The sequence below is a fragment of the Mastigoproctus giganteus genome, chromosome 12 (genome assembly GCF_048544385.1).
Source record: "Mastigoproctus giganteus isolate SK-2022 chromosome 12, ASM4854438v1, whole genome shotgun sequence".
Classification (NCBI taxonomy): domain Eukaryota; kingdom Metazoa; phylum Arthropoda; class Arachnida; order Uropygi; family Thelyphonidae; genus Mastigoproctus; species Mastigoproctus giganteus.
This window is the reverse complement of record NC_143586.1, coordinates 100,552,964-100,575,974: the sequence shown is the minus strand read 5'-3', so window position 1 is coordinate 100,575,974 and position 23,011 is coordinate 100,552,964. Positions and strand designations below refer to the sequence as shown.

Here is a 23,011-nt window from a genome sequence, read left to right as displayed (position 1 = left end):
AAAAAAAAAAATTATGACAGCAGAGGGATCTGATGTAATGTTGATAAAGATTTGCCAAGTGGTATTATAAGAATTTCAGCTTTAGTTTTGTTAACATCAGTCAATCTTTCCTTCTCTTCTAACACACACATGCACGTGCACGTGTGCAAAGTTTAATTTAATGGATATAAGAAATATGAGAAATAAAGAAAATATAGTAGAGCAAACATTGGCAGCTGCAAAACATTTACCAACTGCATGTTGTTTGAATAAAGTATTGAACTAAATTAGAAATAGTATGCAGAAAGGCCAAGCCAAGTAAGATACAAAGAAAAACACTGCTTAACCACACTAAGAAAAGAGTATGGTGGGGGGGGGGAAAGTTGTTTGTTATTTAGGAGCATTAGCAACTAAGGCCATATTGCTCCGGGATATGCGGTGGTCATTCCCTGACCTTTCCGCATCCTCCGTATTTGGTGGTGATGGGCTCGAACCCCTGTCTAATCAAGAAGCGTGTGCTACGCACTGCTGCTCCTTCCCACCTGGCTATGGGGGTGGGGGAAGAAAGGTAAATTAAGAATGAGGGGTATTGTAGAAGAATGTGCCTAAATTAATTTAGAAATTATAGCCAATTAAAAACAAATTTATTGGTGCCACCTGAATGGCACCCCTGGTCAAATTGTGAAATACAGTCGATTCTGGTTATTTGGGACACATCGGGACTAGTGCATTTTGGCCCAACTAAGTGGCTGCCCCAATTATCCAAAGTTTCACGTAAATAGTTAAAAATACAATGGACCCCCCCCCCAGCTTTACAATTGGTTCAATGTACAATCAAATCACTTTATGATGGAGTCACCATAGTAAAGTACCATTGACTATACAATGTGTAGTAAGCACCAGTCATTGTGATCACGTTTGTGAACTGTATTTTAATTTTATTAAACAGCGATTCTAATTAGCGAAAATAGGAGGAATATTATCCACAGGCTATAAAAGTAGGCTCCTCCGTAGCCAGGTGGGAAGGAGCAGCAGTGCGTAGCACATGCTTCTTGATTAGACCGGGGTTCGAGCCCGTCACCACCAAATACGGAGGATGCGGAAAGGTCAGGGAATGACCACCGTATATCCCGGAGCAATATGGCCTTAGTTGCTAATGCTCCTAAAAACCAAATAACAACAACAACAGCTATAAAAGTAAAGATATATTAAGCACAAATTTACCCTTTATTACCTTACCAATTAAAAAATTTAAATGATACGTGAAAATCGGAAGAATATATGTGATAATTGGAATAATTAATACATACTGTAATATGTACATACTAACTAGTTGACATTTCTGTTCACTGACATTTGTGGGTGGGGGTTAAAATTTAAAACAGTAAAAAAGATAAGCAATCAATAACAAAGAACACAGCACACACACACAGATTGCAAGTAATACAATATGCGCATGTGAGAACGGAGTAACAAGTTACGAAGTTTTAAAAATAGAAATGAAGAGAAGATTCTGAAAATTAATTTTTTTATATGATTGAAGATTTCATGGAAGTGTAAATGCATTTCACCATAATAACCCACAGAATTCCAGTTGTCAGTATTATCTCAAATTCAATAAGATTGAGTTTACTATCCATTTATGATAGATTGCACTAACAGAAAAGCCCAATAGATGGGTGACTGCTAATTGTTTTATGGTTGTGACCTCCAGAAATCCGACCAAACCACGTGGTACGGTTGGAGACAATCATAGGGTAATCTCCAGTGCTGTGGTCTCCTGCCCCAATTAAATGGCATGTTGTCTCAATTAAGCAAAGTAAACCCTGGCTATTTTCTTGATTGGGTTCTGTTTTTCAAGATTTGCCCCAAATAAACGGCTGGCCCGATTAACCGGTGGCCCAAATAACCGGAATCCACTGTATTACTACAGCATGGAACTAAATATATGGAACTAAAAATCATAATGTGAAACAAAAACAAATCAAAACAAATAGATACTAAATGGTAATGGTGGCTTGGGATGTTAACAATGCCTATAATCTATATCCTGGTTATTTACTATTTAGCTTGCAAAGCCAAACTGGAAAATTTGGTTTCCAGTTTGGCTTTGCTTTGTGAGTGCTTTCTGCCAGCACATGTTATTTTCTCACTGCCTAAGGGCCACTGTTATGCAAATTATTGTATCAGCTCACTGATTATTTGTCAGTTGTGTTGATGCCTTGATTTGTTTAACGTTCAAAATGCAGTGGTTCCACAACCATTGTAGGCCTTGCAGTGCTCAGATGAGATGGGGCTTAATGGTTGGTCTGTTTTGATTTGTTTCTGTTTCACATTATGGTCCTGTTTCAGTAGGATTTTAGTTCCATATATATATTGTGTTATTTCACATAATTCATCCATGGATGCCATTTAGGGGGGGGGGTGCCACTAAGTTTGCTCTAATTATCTGTAATTTTGTTCTAATTGGCTATAATTTCTAAATTAATTTAGGAATGCATTCCTCTACAACAGTGTTTCCCAAACTTACAATAATCATGTACTTCTTTTGAGAATTTAATTTTTTTTACCAACGTACCCAATCTAGGGTATATGCTGGTAAGACTAAATAATTTAGTAGTAGTTTTTTTTAATACTGTTTTATATGGGCTAGAGCAAATACAATACATTATATGATATTCATTTGTTGATATATATAATGAAAGTTATATGTATATACTATAGAAGTAATTAAAAAAATTGAAGTAATAATAAAAATGTACAAACATTCTGATAGGACAGTGTGGATATATATATTTGGTGGATTCATACCAGTCTGAAATTAAAGTACACGTGTTATCTAGTGAAGAAAGCACACTTTTTAATACTTAATAAATTTAAATTGTTATATACCAAGAATTTTTTTTTTAACGTTTTACACAACAACTTTTAGCATTCACTGAGTAATAAAGGATTAGTCAAAATTTAACAATGTGGGCTTTTTGGAAAGACTGTTGTCACTGGCATTCTATAATTAACTCAATTACTATTCATGCATGCAACACAATAGATTCATTTGCAGAAAGGGAGACTGACAACAATCAGTAAACAAACATCATAATTATCAAGTGATTACTTCCCACAGATGACTATTAAAACGTTGCTTGGATCACTACATGTAACCCCTCCACACACAGAGAGAGAGAGAGAGAGAGAGAGAGAGAGAGAGAGAGAGAGAGAGAGAGAGAGAGAGAGAGAGAGAGAGAGAGAGAGAGAGAGAGAGAGAGAGAGAGCTAATAAGGATGCAAATCAAAATAACAAACCAGATCACTTGACAGTGCAGTCCAATAAAATTAGATGAAAGGAAGAAAAAGACAACTCGACAAATCACAGTTTATATAGTCCTATCATCTTTTATGATTCAATAAACTGAAATTGTTATTCTCACAAGAGAAGAGTTGTACACACTGCAACATATAAAAGGTTTGGGTTTTCAAGTTTTGATTCGATAAGGCGGCTGGTTCATTTAACCAACGATTCCTATTAGTGGAATCCACTGTATTAAATTTTAATGAATTGTTTTTTGCAGCTAAAAAAATTATAATAAAGTAAAATAAATAATTCTGCCATGTATTCTTTACAACCCTTTTGTGTACCCCTCGGGGTACACATACCACACTTTGGGAAACACTGCTCTACAATACAACATCATTCAACCATGGGTGTCATTCAGGGTGTGTGTGCTACTAAATTTGTTCTAGTTGGCTATAATTTCTAAATTAATTTAGTAATGCATTCCACTACAACACCCATATTCTTAGTTTCTTTCTGCCCCTTTCTTCCTATTCTTTTGCTCCTGTACTTAACTACTGCTTTTCTTTGTATTCATATCTTACTTGACTTGGCCTTTCCAAATGCCATTTCTAAGTTATTCAATATCACTATATACGAGAGGGTATCAAAAAGTTCACTCCCTGACCTACATATTCAGTAACTAACATGCAAAATTTCATTCCTATAGGTGATCGCACATTAGAGGTGGAGCCCAGAATCTGAGGAAGGATGCTGTGGTTGACAAAGTGGAGTATTGAACAGTAATCAAGTTCCTGCATTTGCAGGGCAAGAAAGCTCAGGAAATTGATGAAGAAATGAAAGCTGTGTATGGACAGAATTGTCAATCCTGCAGTATATTAAGCCCAGCAGTGTAAGATACTGCAGGACTTCAGCTTTAGTTTTGATAGCATCAGTTCAAACTTCTCCACTGTCCTTTCTTACTCATCATCAGCCATTTTCAATCCACTGCAGGATGAAGGCCTCTCCAGCAACTTTCCAGTTCCTTCTGTTTTGAGCACTGGCCATCCATTTACTACTCGAAAACTCATGAATTTCATCTATCCATCTCCGCCTTTGTCTTCCAGGTTTTCTTCTAGCTCCTCTTGGGTACCATTCTGTTATTTTTTTAGTCCATCTGTCATCATGTCTTCGAGCTATGTGTCCTGCCCAAGACCATTTTAGTTCTTTAGTTTTGATAAGAATGTCCTTTACTTGAGTTTGCTGCCTAATCCATGTGTTTCTTTTCTTATCTAACAGTCTGATTCCCAATATGATTCGTTCCATTCTTCGCTGTGTAGTTCTCAGCTTCTCTTCCATTCTTTTGGTGAGTGCCCAAGTTTCACTTCCATAAGTCATGGCGGGGAGTATACATTGATTCATTATTTTACGTTTCAGACAAACTGGGATATTGCTCTTCAGTATGTGACTATATTTCCTGAATGCTATCCATCCAAAATTTATTCTTCTCTTGACTTCCAGCCATTTATCATTATTACAGCTAATAACTTGTCCCAGATAAGTATATGACTCCACCTTTTCAATTACTGCTCCTTCAATCATTATTTCCCTTTCCGTGGCATACTTGTTCATCATTACTTTTGTTTTAGCCATATTCATCTTTAGTCCAAAATCCTTACTAACTGTGCATAACTGATTAAGATTTTCCTCTAATTCTTTGGGATCGTGGCTTATGACCACAATGTCATCTGGAAATCGTAAATGGTTTAGGTACTCTCCGTTCACATTGACTCCTTTCTGCGACCAGTCTAATCTTCTGAAAGCTTCCTCAAGGGCAGCAGTAAACAGCTTCGGAGATATTGTGTCTCCTTGTCGAACTCCTTTCTCGATTTTAAATTTGCTACTGTCTTTGTCTAGTCTAATAAAGGATGTAGCACTCTCATATATTTTCTTCAAAATCATAATATATGGAGTATCTATGCCTTGTCTTTCCAGTGCCCGAAACATTGCCTTATGCTGTATGGAGTCAAATGCCTTTTCATAATCCACAAATGCCAGGCATAATGGTGTTTTATATTCATTTGCTTTCTCCATTAGCTGTGATATTACGTGAAGGTGATCCATAGTTGAGAATCCTGTCCTAAAGCCAGCTTGCTCTTTCGGTTGATTCTCATCAAGTATTCTTTCTAATCTGTTAGTAATGACCCTTGTGAACAACTTGTAGATATGGGATAACAAGCTAATTGGTCTATAATTTCCAATTTCTGATTTATCTCCTTTCTTATGCAGCAAAACTATGATTGCATTATTCCACTGCTTAGGCATCACACCTTTTCTAATGCACTTTGTGAAGAGCCTTACCAGTTTTTGTGTTATGTCTCTTCCTCCCAATTTTAACAACTCTACAGTAACTTCATCTTCCCCCGGGGCTTTCCGATTCTTCATTTTCTTCAATGCATGTTCTACTTCATCAGGAAGAATATCGGGTATGTCGTATGTGTTGCTACTTTGCAATCCATCTTCCCCACTGCTGGTATCATTCCCTCACTCCTTGTATAATTCTCTATAGTAGTCTTCTGCTATTTGAATTATGCCTTCTCTGCTGTTTATAAGTACACCATCGCTATTCTTCAGTTTCAGTATCATTTCTCTTTCTGTATTACTGCTCATGGCTGCTGATTTAAATCCTTTGTTTTCCCTTAATGCTTGTTCTACTTTTCTTGTGTTAAATCTTCTTATGTCCTCTCTGAGTCTCTTTCTAATGGCTTTGCATAACTCAGTATACTCAATTTTCTCCCTGTCAGTGTTTTTCTTGCTCTTCATTTGTCGTCTTTGGTTCATCATGACAAGTGTTTCTTGACTAATTTTTTCTTCTTTGGATTTCTGTTTCCCTATAGGTTTCTTGGGCTTTATCACTTTCAGAAAGTTGTAATATTCCTCGTCGATATCTTGGTCCTGAGCAGTCTGCAGAAGCTCAAACTTTCTTACTCATTTTATTTTATTTTTTAACTTTTATTTTATTTTATTTTTTCCATTTTTATAATCAAATAATTTCATAATTGGTTTTGAAAATGCCATAATCATAATTGCCATAATTTTGAATGAATGTTGCATTTTATCTCATGGTCAAAGAGAAACACGGAGGAATGGAGATATGTTGTTTGGTTTTTAGGAGCATTAGCAACTAAGGCCATATTGCTCTGGGGATATGCAGTGGTCATTCCCTGATTTTTCCGCATCCTCCGTATTTGGTGGTCACGGGCTCGAACCCCAGTCTAATCAAGAAGCATGTGCTACGCACTGTTGCTCCTACCCCCTAGCTACGGAGGCGCTGGCATGGGGATAACTTCCTCTTTGACCTTGGGATAAAATGCAATGCTTGTTCATTATGTAATGTTTATTGTGCCAGTTCTTTATAAAAGTGTATAGAATCCAAATTTATATAACATTAAATGCTGTTAATACCATTAAAACTGTTTATTGTAGGTCAGAGTAGTAGTAGAGACATATGATGCAAGAAAGCAAGCTTTTGTTGCATAAGCAAAAAAAAAACCATTTCACACATCCATATCCTTGAAAAGTTTGTCCAGTTCCTCCTTGAATTTCCATAATGATGAAAATTTGTTCCATCAATCAATCACCCACTGTCTAAAGGCAAATTTCCGCACATCTATTCTACAACTGTCCTTCCTCAATTTGAATTTATGCAACCTAAGGTTCATAATCTGAGCAAGAGGAAGAATCCCAACAGAATTGAGCCTTCTCAACCCATTCAAGGCCTTATACACCTCAATCAGATCACCTTGCAGGTGCCTAGTCTCCAAACGCTGCAGTTTGCAGAAATTAAGCCTTTCTTGGTAAGAGAATCCCTTCATTCCCCTGACCGATCTTGTTGCCCTTCTCTGTACTCGCTCAAGCAACTCTACATCCTTCCTAAAAATGAGGCCCAGACCTATACGCAGTACTCATTGCCTTGTACCCTTACCATTGCTGTATACAAAGGGATAATCACCTTGTTTTCCCTACTAGCAAAATTCCTGTATATCATTGATAATATCCCATAATCTGCTCTGGCAGCCTCTCTGCATTGCTCAGAAAACCGGATATGTGACTGTACAATTACTCAGAGGTCTTTTTCATTCTTTACTTCTCAGCCCATGTGCCCAACTTTTCTAGATCCTGTTGCAGTGTACTGTCATTAACAACCCTGCAAACCTTTGTATCATCTGCAAACTTGGACATTAAGCCTGATATACCTTTATCAATATCATTTATAAATATACAAAACAACAGTGGGCTCAACATCTCATGGTCAAAGAACCCTGGGGGACTCCACTAATAACACGAAATGCAGCAGTATTAACGAAACAAACATAAACTGGTTAATATGGTCTTTAAATAAAAGCTCATATTAACCAGTTTGCATCTGTAATGAACTTAATAAAACTTAGATATCAATTAAGGGTGAAACAGTAGAGTAGAGTGTTGAGGAAGTGGGTGATTTGAATAAATTTATAGGATTGGAAAAATAAGAGGTGTAGCTATTAAATAATGAGACTGCATGCTCAGCCACTACACACCAAGTGCCACTTATGAAACAATGGCAAAGCAGTTGACCTTGAACCTTTCTTTGGTTGTCTGCCAAGGCACTTTCCAGCACACTCATTTGCTTTGCAGTGAGACTGGTTTTTACTATGTGTGTTTTTGCTGTTTGCTGGAAAAATGAACAAAAGAATTGAACAACAAACCAACCTCAAATTTTTAAGAAAACTGAAGAAAACAACAATTGAAAGTTATTTTTTCTTTAGTTTTGTTACGTCAAGTTTATGGAGAAGATGCTGTGTCAAGCGCTGCATGTTTTGCATGGCATAAAAGATTTTTTATAAGGAAGAGAGAATGTGGAAAACAATGAATGATCAGGCTGTCCAGTATCCATGAAAACTGATGAAAATGCAGACCGGGTAAGGACATTGATTAGAAAGATCAGTGTTTAAACATTAGAATCGTTGCTTCAGAACTCACTATGGACAAAGAAACAGATAAATTTTAACAGAAAATTTAGGCATGAGAAAAGTCTGTGCAAGGATGGTGCCAAAAATTTTGAATAAAGACCAAAGAATGAGAAGACTTCAAGTTTGTAAAGATGTTTTGCAGAAAATTTGAGACAAGATGACTTTCAGAAACATTTCTATGTTTGGAAGAAACATATGGAACTGTGTGTGTAAGCCCAATGCAATTATTTTGAAGGGGATAACTTGTAAGGTATGAAATATTTCATCATGTTTTTTTTATTTCAGCAGGCTTATTATTTAAATTGGGTAATTTTTTTTTTTTGGCTGATGGTGTATGAGCTTGCCTCTCTGCATTATTTTGCCTGTACTGATACTAATTCATTTTGCTTGATCCTTGAAATATGGATTTAAACTCCCTTAGAGAAATAGCCTTCATTTACTGATAGGCCAGATGCTTCTGCAATTTTATTTTTCAAATTATATTTCTCAGCAGGAGATGAGAGATGCCTTTTGATTGTTACTGGGTCATCAAGCATTTTGCTAATTTGGTGCCTGCATCCCACTGTTACAGTGCCAAATAGTACTGAAATGAACATCTGAAACGGAGAGGGGGGGGGTAACACATTATGAATAAGAAGCACTATACTTATATTTTAGAAAATTTCTGCAATTTCTGGTTTTATTTAGTACTGAGGCTGCCCGAGATAGTGGCCTCCTCAATTAGAGAGAAATCAGTGCCCTTTTGAAAAACTATCTTTTCTTTTATTTTGCTTGTTTTCTGAAATTATGGATGTAGCACCTCATATAGTAATGAGGTGCTACATCCTTTGTATATAAACATATACAAACTTAATTTCTGATAGCATTAAAAAAAAAACCTCTTCACGAGCATTACCACAGGTTTTAGACCTATTAATGTTTTCAAAAAAGTTAAACTGCATTTTTGATCTGTTAATTAAAAAGAAAAATACATGTGAATATTTAAGAGAAAATTTTTGAAGTTATTTTTCTACATTCTTTATTTGAACTTGAAAATGTGTTCATTTTATAGGAAGAATTCATTCCCCAGTTTGGAAAGAAAGTATTATGGTACAGTTGTGGGCCCACTGTATACGATGCTTCTCACATGGGTCATGCCAGGTAAAAGGAGAAACAAATTTTATTTTAAAATTAATATATTTCAGTAGGAAAGGTGTTAAACTGATGGTTTTATTTTTAAATATTGTTTTATAGTGTATTTGTTCTTTTTTACCAAACAAATTTAAAAAATTAAGATATGTGAATTTTTCTCGGCATGATCAGTATTTGTTAAAAGGAGAGACTTTATATAGAGATGGGATATGTTTAAACAGAAGGTGTGCAAGAGCTATATGCTCATACAGATTCTTACACATTGAAAAACTGAAATTTTATTCTGGCTTGAATTTTATTATATTTATTATTAAGAATACTTAATTTGCTATTCAGAGCATATTTGAAGTAGTGTAATACTGATGTAATTTGTTTGAAAGCAGAGTATGCTCCGTGTCTTTACACAAAATAGTTATTTTCTTTGCCTTTTCTCTGTGATGCATGAACTTACCACCTTAGAGCTCATGAATGGTTTATGTTCCATCTATGTACAAAATCTTGTTTGTAACAGCTGTTTGCAACCTGAATGCATTTTCTAATAGTAACAATTAAATAGTTCTTAGGTTTCTAGCTTAGCTCACAAAAGTCATAACCCATAATATAAAATTGAAAATTTCAATTTTAAAGTAATAGAAAATAATACAATTGCAGCATTAATAATTAAACAAATAGAACAGTAAAGTTAATAACCTGGATGGAGATTTCACCTTATGGAATTAGAAACAACTTTCTAAATATGGAAAACTATATTTAGAACCAGAAGAGGCATAAAATAGCACTTTTGCCTATATAGTTATCAGCCTGCAGCAGCCTACTTTCACTAAGTTTCATGTTGTATCTCTTTACAGTTAGGTAACATAATATAATGCAATGCATACATTATCTAACTTGTATATGCATCTCTTTTTTTTTTTTTTTTTTTTTTTTATAATTCCTAGTGCTGTAAGTTTTAACTATTACACTGTGCTTTGGAGCAGGAATGGATATCCAATAACAGCACTATGTAATAATGCTGACAATAAGATCAATCTTGACCAATAATAAGGTAAGATGGACTATTGTAGACAAGAATAAGAGATTGATAAGGTCTTTAATGGATAGCACACATTCCATAAAAGAAGCAAACAACTTTAAAAACTTATTATGCTAGTTACAATACTTGTTTAGTGGTGAGATATATGTTATTGTGGGATAAATTGAGTTTTATGTGGTAAGATGCTAATACACTTCCACTTGAATACTTTTCATCACACTGGAGACAACCAAATTTTATGGAAAAGAAGCAAAAATAATAATTTTTGTTTCTTTTCCATAAAACAAGTAAACTATTTTAAATGTTTATTGTAGAGATAGTATTAGTGATACAGTACTGAGTTTTATTTTTTTCAGGACAAGTACTCAAAATGTTGACACTTTGAGAATAGAGCATAGTGCATGTATGAGGTTGTAAGAATAATCTGCGACTCAAGTTATTATTATTATTTTTTTTTATATGAAAACAACAAGCATGAGAGGTATTAGAACCTATAGTACTTAGTACTATGCATGGGTTGAGAAGATGAAAGAAGATATTTGCGGCATATGTTCGGACTGCTTTGAGAGAGAGAGAGTGGAAAATATAGAAGCCAATTCAGAAGTACAGTGCCCATGGAAGTATCTATAGAAAAGGCATGCAGCAGAAACAGGTCTATGAAACAGAGAGTGGAGAGACTTTACAGCTGTTTCGGAGAAAAGTAATGCTGAGAGCAAAAGAGAAAATCCAGTTTTTTAGATGCAAAGGAAGCAATATTTGTAATGTGCTTATGCCAAGAGAGAGAGAGATTAGAAATCAGGGTAATCGCCAATAGAAATATATGATCTTGCCTAGAAATCTGATTGTTATCGAAGGTAAGCATAGGAGCAGAAGAATCTTTTTTTCAAAATATATAAGACAGGTCCGAGTTCAAAAAAGGATTGAAATCAACTAAGTTATCTTTGCCCCATTGGAGAATCACTTGGAGATCAGCATTTAAGAAATTAGTAGTGAATGTTCTCAAACTGGAAATTGGAATGCAATGTGCTAGCATCAGCAAAACTATGGAAAGGATTTCGGGTCAGTGGAAGAAGATCATTAATATACAAGAGGAAAAGAGCAGGAGAAAGAACTGAACCTTGGGGAACATCAGCATGAGTGGAGAAGTTAGAAGACAGAGCATATACCATCACCCGCAGTGAGCGGTCAGAGAGAAAACTGGATACCTAACTTGGCAAACCATAAGATGGAAGCTTATTTAGAAGACCTTTATGCCAAACATGATCAAAAGTCTTTGAAATGTCAAGAGCAAGTGCTTGTTTCACCAAACTTTTCCATTGAATTTGTTCATAGATGGATAACATAAGCCAGAATATCACGAGTAGATCAATACTGATGGAATCCATACTGGCAATCGATGATCAGATGGAAGATTTATAGATATAGTTTATAGTATGAGTTGGCAGTTAATTGAATTCTCCATTATTTTAGAAAGAGTAGAAGTAAGTGCAATAGGAAGATAATTGGATGGGAGGGATTTGTCACCCTTTTTCGGAACTGGCTGCTGTATATTAGCAAATTTACAAGCAGATGGAAAAACACCTTCAGAATAAGAAAGTGAAAAGAGGTGACACAGAACAGGAGTTAGTTCAGGAACAGGTTTTGAGAACAAGTGGAGAAATACTATCAGGACCTGGAGCTTTCTTAGCATCAAAATTGATCAAAATCCTTCTGACATCCTTTTGATGGAAGACCACAGGAGACATCGGATGGAGTGTACTGGCAATGGCAGTTTACAGATCATCAGTACATGAGTTGGAAGAAATGTAGGATCCTAGCAGGTCAGCTTTATCTTTTGCTAAAATGGCAATAGAACCATTTGGTTTTGACAGAGGTGGGAATAAAATGAGCAAAAGTTGCTGCCACTAGCTTTGGCTTCAAACCAGAATACTTGACTACCATTTGGACAAGATGCAACTTTTCTACTCTTAGCCTCTTTGAAATCTAGTTTAGATTGATTAATAACTGCTTTACAATTTTTTCTAGCTTTAGTGTAGGCAGAAAATGAACCTGGAGATTTGGAAACAAGCCAATTGTGATATGCAACATTCTTCCCTTGAACAGCCTTAGCAAATTTAATGGAAAACCAAGGTTTAGATAAAGGACGAGATTTTAAGGTGGATTGTAGAATAAAGGATTCCATTGCTACAAGAATAATTTCACTGACACGATCTGAGCAAACATTGACATCAGAAAATTTGAAACAGTAATCCAACCAAGGAAAAGAAGAGAAGAAATCTCACAGATCATCCCATTTTGAATTCTTGTAATGCCAAATAACATGAGGCTGAGAATGACTATGAGAGAAAGGTTCCATTGGAGGAGAGACCATCACCAAGTTGTAATCTGAGATGCCTAGAGGAGCACTCCTGGACCATGTACTTAGAAGGGTTGTTTGTAAGAAAAAAGATCAAGCATGTTGGCTGCGTGGATAGCTGTTGTTGTTGTTTTGGTTTTTAGGAGCATTAGCAACTAAGGCCATATTGCCTCGGGATATGCGTTGGTCATTCCCTGATCTTTCCGCATCCTCCGTATTTGGTGGTGACGGGCTCAAACCCCCGTCTAATCAAGAAGCATGTGCTACGCACTGCTGCTCCTTCCCACCTGGCTACAGAGGCTCCATGGTACGTGGATAGCATTAGCATTAGTAGAGGCATATGATGCAAGAAAGCAAGCTTATACAGCATCAGCCAAAAAAAAAAAAAAAAATTTCCCATTTCACACAACTGTTCGCTCTAAAAGTTTGTCCAGTTCTTTCTTGAATTTATTTAAGCTGTCAACATCCACAATGATAGATGTAAGTTTGTTCCAGTAATTGACCACCTGCTGGCTAAAGGCAAATTTCCGAACATCTATTCCAGCTATTCCCAACCAGTGGTTTGTGAACCTCTGGGGTTTGCACTAAAAATTCTGTAATGGTGTCTGCTTAGCTTTACATAGGTATATTATTGTTTGCAAACAATAATATATGGTGCGAACAGTGGTTTGCAAACCTCTGGGGTTTGCACTAAAAATTCTGTAATGGTGTCTGCTTAGCTTTACATAGGTATATTATTATAAACTACAAAATATAACTAATAATAAACAAAGTAAAATAAAATTAAATAAAAAGTAAAGAATTGCCAAAGAAAGAAACCACATCTCCCACAATTACTTATAATTAGTTTACTATCTTACAGAATATCATGTTATAAAAATTTTTTCCATACTAAATTTTTTATCATTCTCAAGGACCATTATGTATAGGTACTTTTTAAAAATTTTTTTTTTAGAACCTATAGTAATTAGTACCGCACAAGAGTTGAAGGTTGAAAAGACGAAAGGAGATACTTGTTGACATAAGACTTGAACTTCTATAGATTGTAATTTTCAAGAAATACATAAGAAGGAAGATTGTTCCAGAAAACGGAAATTGAATGAATAAATGAAGAAGAAGAAAAGTTGGTTCTGTGAGTTTGAATTTGGACAGTAAAAGGATGTTGACAGTTGTGGCACGTGTTCGGACTGCTTTGAAAGAGGGAGTCTGAATTATAGAAGCCAATTCAGAAGAACAGTACCCATGGAAGTATCTGTAGAAAAGGCATGCAGCAAAAACAGAAAGTCTATGAGACAGCGAGTGGACAGACGAGTCATTCATCATCATCATCAGCCATTTTCAATCCACTGCAGGATGAAGGCCTCTCCAGCAACTTTCCAGTTCCTTCTGTTTTGAGCACTGGCCATCCATTTACTACTCAAAAACTCATGAATTTCATCTATCCATCTCCGTCTTTGTCTTCCAGGTTTTCTTCTAGCTCCTCTTGGGTACCATTCTGTTATTTTCTTAGTCCATCTGTCATCATGTCTTCGAGCTATGTGTCCTGCCCAAGACCATTTTAGTTCTTTAGTTTTGATAAGAATGTCCTTTACTTGAGTTTGCTGCCTAATCCATGTGTTTCTCTTCTTATCTAACAGTCTGATTCCCAATATAATTCGTTCCATTCTTCGCTGTGTAGTTCTTAGCTTCTCTTCCATTCTTTTGGTGAGTGCCCAAGTTTCACTTCCATAAGTCATGGTGGGGAGTATACATTGATTCATTATTTTATGTTTCAGACAAACTGGGATATTGCTCTTCAGTATGTGACTATATTTCCTGAATGCTATCCATCAAAAATTTATTCTTCTCTTGACTTCCAGCCATTTATCATTATTACAGCTAATAACTTGTCCCAGATAAGTATATGACTCCACCTTTTCAATTACTGCTCCTTCAGTCATTATTTCCTTTTCCGTGGCATACTTGTTCATCATTACTTTTGTTTTAGCCATATTCATCTTTAGTCCAAAATCCTTACTAACTGTGCATAACTGATTAAGATTTTCCTCTAATTCTTTGGGATCGTGGCTTACGACCACAATGTCATCTGCAAATTGTAAATGGTTTAGGTACTCTCCGTTCACATTGACTCCTTTCTGCGACCAGTCTAATCTTCTGAAAGCTTCCTCAAGGGCAGCAGTAAACAGCTTCGGAGATATTGTGTCTCCTTGTCGAACTCCTTTCTCAATTTTAAATTTGCTACTGTCTTTGTCTAGTCTAATAAAGGATGTAGCACTCTCATATATTTTCTTCAAAATCATAATATGTGGAGTATCCATGCCTTGTCTTTCCAGTGCCCGAAACATTGCCTTATGCTGTATGGAGTCAAATGCCTTTTCATAATCCACAAATGCCAGGCATAATGGTGTTTTATATTCATTTGCTTTCTCCATTAGCTGTGATATTACGTGAAGGTGATCCATAGTTGAGAATCCTGTCCTAAAGCCAGCTTGCTCTTTCGGTTGATTCTCATCAAGTATTCTTTCTAATCTGTTAGTAATGACCCTTGTGAACAACTTGTAGATATGGGATAACAAGCTAATTGGTCTATAATTTCCAATTTCTGATTTATCTCCTTTCTTATGCAGCAAAACTATGATTGCATTATTCCACTGCTTAGGCATCACACCTTTTCTAATGCACTTTGTGAAGAGCCTTGCCAGTTTTTGTGTTATGTCTCTTCCTCCCAATTTTAACAACTCTACAGTAACTTCATCTTCCCCCGGGGTTTTCCGATTCTTCATTTTCTTCAATGCATGTTCTACCTCATCGGGAAGAATATCGGGTATGTCGTATGTGTTGCTACTTTGCAATCCATCTTCCCCACTGCTGGTATCATTCCCTCGCTCCTTGTATAATTCTCTATAGTAGTCTTCTGCTATTCGAATTATGCCTTCTCTGCTGTTTATAAGTACACCATTACTATTCTTCAGTTTCAGTATCATTTGTCTTTCTGTATTACTGCTCATTAGCATTAGCATTAGCATTAGTAGAGGCATTTGATGCAAGAAAGCAAGCTTATGCAGCATCAGCCAAAAAAAAAAAAAAAAAAAAAAGTAACATAAATAAATACAAATAACCACTTCGACTTCACCCCTCTGTTCGTTCGAAACACCTGTCCAGCTGAGCCTTAACCTTATTTAGGCTATCAACTTCCACGACAAGGGATGGAAGTCTGTTCCACCTACCAACCACCCGCTGGCTAAAGGCAAATTTCCGCACATCTATCCTACATCTGTCTTTCCTCAATTTGAATTTATGCCCTCTCAGGTGATTATTCTGAGCAAGAGGAAGAATCCCATCAGCATTGAATCCCATCATCATGGCTGCTGATTTAAATCCTTTGTTTTCCCTTAATGCTTGTTCTACTTTTCTTGTGTTAAATTTTCTTATGTCCTCTCTGAGTCTCTTTCTAATGGCTTTGCATAACTCAGTATACTCAATTTTCTCCCTGTCAGTGTTTTTCTTGCTCTTCATTTGTCGTCTTTGGTTCATCATGACAAGTGTTTCTTGACTAATTTTTTTTTCTTTGGATTTCTGTTTCCCTATAGGTTTCTTGGGCTTTATCACTTTCAGAAAGTTGTAATATTCCTCGTCGATATCTTGGTCCTGAGCAGTCTGTAGAAGCTCAAACTTGTTCTTAAGTTCCAGTACATACTGCTTTTTCTCCTCCTCTGTTATTTCAAAGACCTTTGTATTATTTACTCGAGTCAGTTTTTTCCTTTCCTTTCCTACATCTGTATCAAGTGTACATCTTACCATTCTGTGATCACTTCCAACATTTACCTTATTCAGGACGGTAACATCATTCACAATATATCTTCTGTTAGTGAGGATGAAGTCGATTTCATTAGTTGTTAATCCATTTGGACTCTTCCATGTCCACTTTCTGTTCACCCTTTTCTTGAAAAAAGTGTTCATTACTGACATTCCTTGAGATTCTGCAAATTCCACAAGTCTTTCACCTCTTTTATTTCTTTCACCAATTCCAAAATTTCCTATAGTTCCTCTTTCTGCGCTGTTTTGCCTTTTTCCAACCTTAGCATTGAAGTCCCCATAATAATAGTGTAGTGGGTTTTCTGCTCATCTAGAAGACTCAATTTCAGTGTACATTTCTTCAACCTCTTCATCATCATGGCTCGATGTTGGTGCATAAATCATTATAATCTTTAGCTTGTACCTCTTAGAAATCTTGAGTATTAGTCTTGACAGACACCCTTGGTGATGTACTTTTGAATTCCAAAATGTTGTTGTTTTTAAAATCTTTATGGAGCAGAAACCCAACTCCACCTTCACTCCTTTCACTGTTTCCATTGGTGTACACCAGATTTCCACTTGATAAACTTATAAGTGATTCATTTCTTCTTTTTGTTTCAGCCAAACTGATGATATTCCAATTCACATTTTCTAATTCCTTTTCCAGCTCTAATATCCTGTCTTCACCGATGAGTGATCATACGTTATAACAGGCCAAGTTCAATTTCCGTGCATGGCAGCCTGGTCGTACCCATAGATTCTTAGCACCCTCTGCTTCCACTCTGATCCTCTCGCTGCCGTAAGAGGGAGAGTGAAAGCTGCTGGGGACTGAGTGCCATTTGTATTGTTGTGCTCTCATTGCTGGAGGGTTTGGTCTTTTCCTCTTCACGCTGACCAGGCGTCTTGAAGAGAACCACTCTACATGTTCGTTGCCACCTAAGTGACGTAACATGGCTTACCATCGAGAAGGTGTGCATGAGCGGATTTTAGGGAGGCAGGCCAACCAGACTTCTCCAAGTCATTAATTAGCCCAACTGCCCTCTTCTGAATGGAATCTAGAAGCTTGAGAGAAGTTTTAGGGGCACCGCCCCAGATATGGGAAAAATATTCCATGGTAGCCCGGATTTGCAATTTTTACAGAGCCAACTGTTTGGAAGAAAAGTGATGTTAAGTGCGAAAGAGAACCAAGTTTTTTAGATGCAGAGGAAGCAGTATTTGTAATGTGCTTTATGCCAAGAGAGATTAGAAGTCAGGGTAATCCCTAAGATCTTGGCTAGAAATTGGAGCGGCATCAATGATAAACATAGGAGCAGAAGAAGAATCATTTTTGTGAGATATAAGACAAGACTGAGTTGTATAAGGATTGAAATTAAGTTATCTTTACCTCACTGCAGAATTACCTGGAGATCGGCATTTAAGGAAATGGTAGTGGATATTCGAGAAGTTGAAGCTGTTTGAGCAGGGTAAGGCTTCCCAAACTGAAAGGTGGAATGCAAGGTGCTATCATCAGCAAAAATATGCATAGGATTTTCGGTCACTGGAAGAAGGTCATTAATATACAAGAGGACAGTAGTGGAGGAAAGAACTGAATCTTGGGGAACACCAGAATTAGTGGAGAAGTTAGAAGACAGAGAGCCGTCTACCATCAACCAGTGAGCGGTCAGAGAGAAAACTGGATAACCAATTACAAAAAACAGCTGGTAAACCTTACGATGGAAACTTATTTAGAAGACCTTTATGCCAAACATGATCAAAGGCCTTTGAAATGTCAAGAGAAATGGCTTGATTTTCAAACCATTTCTCTTGACATTTCCATTGAATTCCATCTAAACATTTCCATCTAAACTTTTCCATTGAATTTGCTCATAGATGGGTAACATAAGCCAGAATATCTTCAGTGTAACGACACTGATGGAATCCATACTGGCAATTGTTGATCAGATGAAAGATTTCCATATAGTTTAAGAATTGGCGATTAATTGATTTCTCCATTACTTTGGAAAGAGTTGAACTAATCGTAATGGGGCGATAATTGGATGGAAGAGATTTGTCACTCTTTTTAGTAACTGGCTGGATATGATCAAATTTCCAAGCAGAAGGAAAAACACCTTTGGAATAAAGAAAGTGAAAAAATAAAACAGGAGTAAGTTCAGGGGCACAGGTTTTGAGAACAAGTGGAGAAATACCATTAGGACTAGCTTTCTTAGCATCATATTCATCAAAATCATTCTGACATCCTTTTGACGGAAGACTAGGAGGCATTGAATGGAGTGTACTGGGAATGGCTTGAGGTGATTTACCGAGATCATCAATACAGTTGATCATCAATAGAGTTGGAAGAAAAAATAAGATGCTAGCAGGTCATCTTTATCTTTGGCTAATGTGGCAACAAAACCATCTTGTTTTGACAGGTGTGGGGACAGAGATGGGCAAAAATTGTGGCCAACAGCTTTGGTAAGAGCCCAGAATGCTTGGCTACCATTTGGACAAGAAGCAAGTTTTCTACTCTTAGCCTGTTCGAAATCTAGTTTGGACTGATTAATAACTGCTTTACAAAGTATAATAATACTTAATAATAATTTTTATTATTACACAATGTCGCTTATAAAAACGTAGTACTGGAAATATTTTATAATAAAAATTCAGAAATATATGATTTCAGAGAATATAGGCTTTGTGGTTCGTGATAAAAAATATTACGTTGAAAGAGGTTTTGCGAGTCAAAGAAGGTTGGGAACTTCTGATCTATTCTATAACTGTACTTCCTCAATTTGAATTAATGCCCCATCAGGTTTGTAATCTGAGCAAGAGGAAGAAACTCATCAGCATTGACCCTGCTCAACTTGTTCAAGGCTTTATACACCTCAGTAAGATCACCTCGTAGGTGTCTAGTTTACAGATGCTGCATTTTGCAGAATTTAAACCTTTCTTGGTAAGACCACTCCTTTATTCCCCTCTCCATTCTTGTTGCCCTTCTCTGTACTCATTCTAGCAACTCTACATCCTTCCAAAAATGAGACCTCCAGTACTCAAGGCATGCCTGACCATTGCCTTATATAAAGTGATAATCACCTCCTTTTACCTGCTAGCAAAATTCCTGTATGTCATTGACAAGACCCATCCCTTGCCCTGGCAGCCTGTCTGCACTGCTCAGAAAGCTTCACATCTTACTGCATAATTATCTCCAGGTCTTTTTCATTCTCTACCACCCTGAGTGTAATTCCACACAGTTGGTATGTTTCTCTGGGATTATTTCTACCCATGTGCAGTACTTTGCGCATTTGTCAATGTTAAACTTCAGTTGCCACTTCTCAGCCCATCTGCCCAACTTTTCTAGATCTTGTTGCAGTGGCACACTGCCATTGCTGTCATTAACAGCCCTGCCAACCTTTGTATCATCTGCAAACTTTGATACTAAGCCTGATATACCTTCATCAATATCATTGATAAATATACAAAACAACAGTGGGCCCAACACTGAACCCTGGGGTACTCCGCTAATAACATTACCCCACAAAGAGCAGTGTTCGTTAATTACCACTCTCTGCCTTCTCTCACTCAACCACCCTTTTATCCATTGTAGCAACTTTCCCTTAATGCCATACTGCTCCTCCTAGGCACCTCTGTAGCCAGGTGGGCAGGAGCAGTAGTGTGTAGCACGTGCTTCTTGATTAGACCGGGGTTTGAGTCCGTGACCACCAAATGCAGAGGATGCGGAAAGGTCAGGGAAGGACCACCACATATCCCTGGAGCAATATGGCCTTAGTTGCTAATGCTCCTAAAAACCAAATAACAACAACCATATTGCTCCAATTTGTACAGTAGTCTTCCATGTGCAACAGTATCAAAAGCTTTCCTGAAATCTATGTATATGATATCAAAATTATTTTTTGCATCCATTTTGTTTTGGATTTTATTGGCACATTAGCAACTAAGGCTATAATGCGCCTTTTGCATCCAGTTCCTTTGTAACAAAATTGTAGTTTTTTTTTTTTTTTTTTTGATTTGGTAGTTGTTGGCGCATCGGCTTCTGTGGCCATATTGCACCTCCCAAGGTTTTTGCAGTACTTTGATCCAAGCCCGAGGCGGGAATCGAACCCGCTACCTTTGGGTTGCCGGGCAGGTACTTTACCCACTCGGCTAGCCCGGTCGGCCAAAATTGTAGTATCTAATGACATTGGTCAGACGAGACTTCCCCTTAACAAACCCATGCTGTGTCTGAATTATTACTGCAGTCTTGTCTAGATGATCCTGCATTGCTTCTTTAACCAGTGACTCTATTATTTTCCCTGAACAGAAGTTAATCTAACAGGTCTGTAATTATTCCCGTCACCCTTTGATCTCCCTTTGTGAATTGGGGATACATTTTCACATCTCCAGTCCATGCAGACCTCCTCTGAGTCCAACAATACTCTCATAAGTATGGTTAAGGGTTTGCTTACTTCCTTTGCTGCCTTCTTTAATATAACTGGATAGATCCCGTCCACCCCAGGTGACTTCGTTATGTTTAACTTCAACAATTTCTCCTCCACTTTGCTGTCAGTTATTACAAAATCATTAAGTTCCCTGTTAGAGTTTAATAAGCTTCTGTGTGAGATCATTAGTGATTGCATAAGCTTCAGCATCTTGACCACCTTCGTCCGTGTGACCAGAAATCGGAAGCCAGCTTGAGTTGTGAACATTAAAATCACCAAGGCAAATTACCTCACCATTAGGAAAGCTGGACTGGAGGGAGACAAGTTTCAAAGAGTTCCCAGTGATTAGTGGAGTTGGGAGAATCATAGAGGCAACAGATGGATTTGACAGAATGTGATAGAGAGATTTTAAGCAGAGAAGGTTGAAAAGAGGAGATTCCAAATTACTAAATCTCTGACAGGGAATGTCAGAACGGACATATGCACTAGCACCAACTTTGAAGTGAAAGGAATTGTACAGCAAATAATTTGGACAACTGAGATGAGCAGTGGTTGAATCAACTAATAACTGGAATTCTGTCAAAAAAAGTACGTGGAGTTCAACAGACCATAAGTGGAAATGGACATCATTGAGAATGGAATTGAGACCACATATATTTGTGAAATTAATGAGGAAGTGTTTGGGAGGTTTAGATCTTTTTGCAGATAAGTTTGTTCTACTGGTTTTGATGTACTGAGTACATGATATACTCAGTAGTAAGAAAAGGTGGGGAGGGGATGGGGATGCTTGTATGAAGTAATGAAATTTTTGAATATGGTGTACATATTTTAACGATATATCCAGCTCGTTGACATAATGTGGCCTCTATAATTCTCCCCTCCCACATACATACTATTGAAGATTGGATCTTGTCATGGTGTCCAATATAACCTGAAAAGACATCAAATGTTGCTGCAAGTTATAAGAGATGGGAGACATTTGCCAGAGCTTTGCTCTAGAGACTAAACATGGGTTCCACTACTTCTAGCCTCCAATAAGCAAGGTGGTGGTGGTATTGCACGGGTTGATGGGAGTCATCTGCCATCTAATATTGCCTGTTAACACAGAGGGGGCAGCATTCCTCAGTGTTTGTGTGTTCCACACTTCGATCCCTGCTTATGTTGGTTCACACCTGAGTGGTCACCAACTTTGTACTAGGTGCCATATGCTAGGATTTGCAAATGGGAATTACACTCATGGTTACTAACAGTCCTACCATCATGAAGGTGCAAGCAGAGGATTTGGCTGTCACTGAGTGACTGGACTTTGCCACAATTAGGTCGACTTGACTTGAGTTTCACATGACAGTTCCATCAGCATTTTAGACTCCCAGGTAGCAAACATAGCTTGGCACATCTGAGAGAATGTCTGTGACAACCTCTAGGATCAAATAATTATTGTAAATATCTGTAGAACTAATAATTACAACAAGGTGGCGTCTGTAAAGGAGAAAAGCAATAATGACTGTTTGAATAACGTTTAAAAACTGGTAGAAAGGCACAAGCAGAAGTAGGCCAGATAAACCAGACATATTTGACACTTCTCCAAAACTTGAAAACTTTATTTGTGCTAAAATACATAAATTCTTATTGCACTTTGTGTTCCTCAGTGTAACGAATTGTGCCTGAGTGGAAGCAATGGCACTGAGACCAGCATAGCCTTTGAACAGGTAGCCACAACCCACCCACCCTATAATTTTATAACTCTTAATAACAATTCTCCCCCCCCCGGGTCTGTGTGCAGAGTGGCAGACTCTACTTGCTGCCACTGTGTGGTTGTGTATTATCACTCTATTTCATGAAACTTTGTTCTTTGTTTTACCATAAAGTAGCATATATTTCAACATCATAATACATTTAATGTAACTTATATAATACATTTTTAAGGTTCTTTACTTCTTTTACTAACACCTTGTGTTTTATTTGTGACCGTTATGATGAATCAAAACATGGGATACTATGGTCCAGTAGTTAGTGTGCA

At 37.1% G+C, this 23,011-nt stretch overlaps 1 protein-coding gene across 2 annotated transcripts in view; it reads left to right on the top strand.

Moving 5' to 3' along the window:
- The window catches only part of CysRS (cysteine--tRNA ligase, cytoplasmic), a 340,710-nt gene that overhangs the window by 29,164 nt on the left and 288,535 nt on the right, over positions 1-23,011 (top strand). For both annotated transcript variants that reach the window (XM_090386775.1, XM_090386776.1), the window contains one exon: positions 9,313-9,401. In XM_090386775.1, the coding sequence (XP_090242901.1) occupies positions 9,313-9,401 (89 nt within the window). The remainder of the gene's footprint in view (positions 1-9,312; positions 9,402-23,011) is intronic.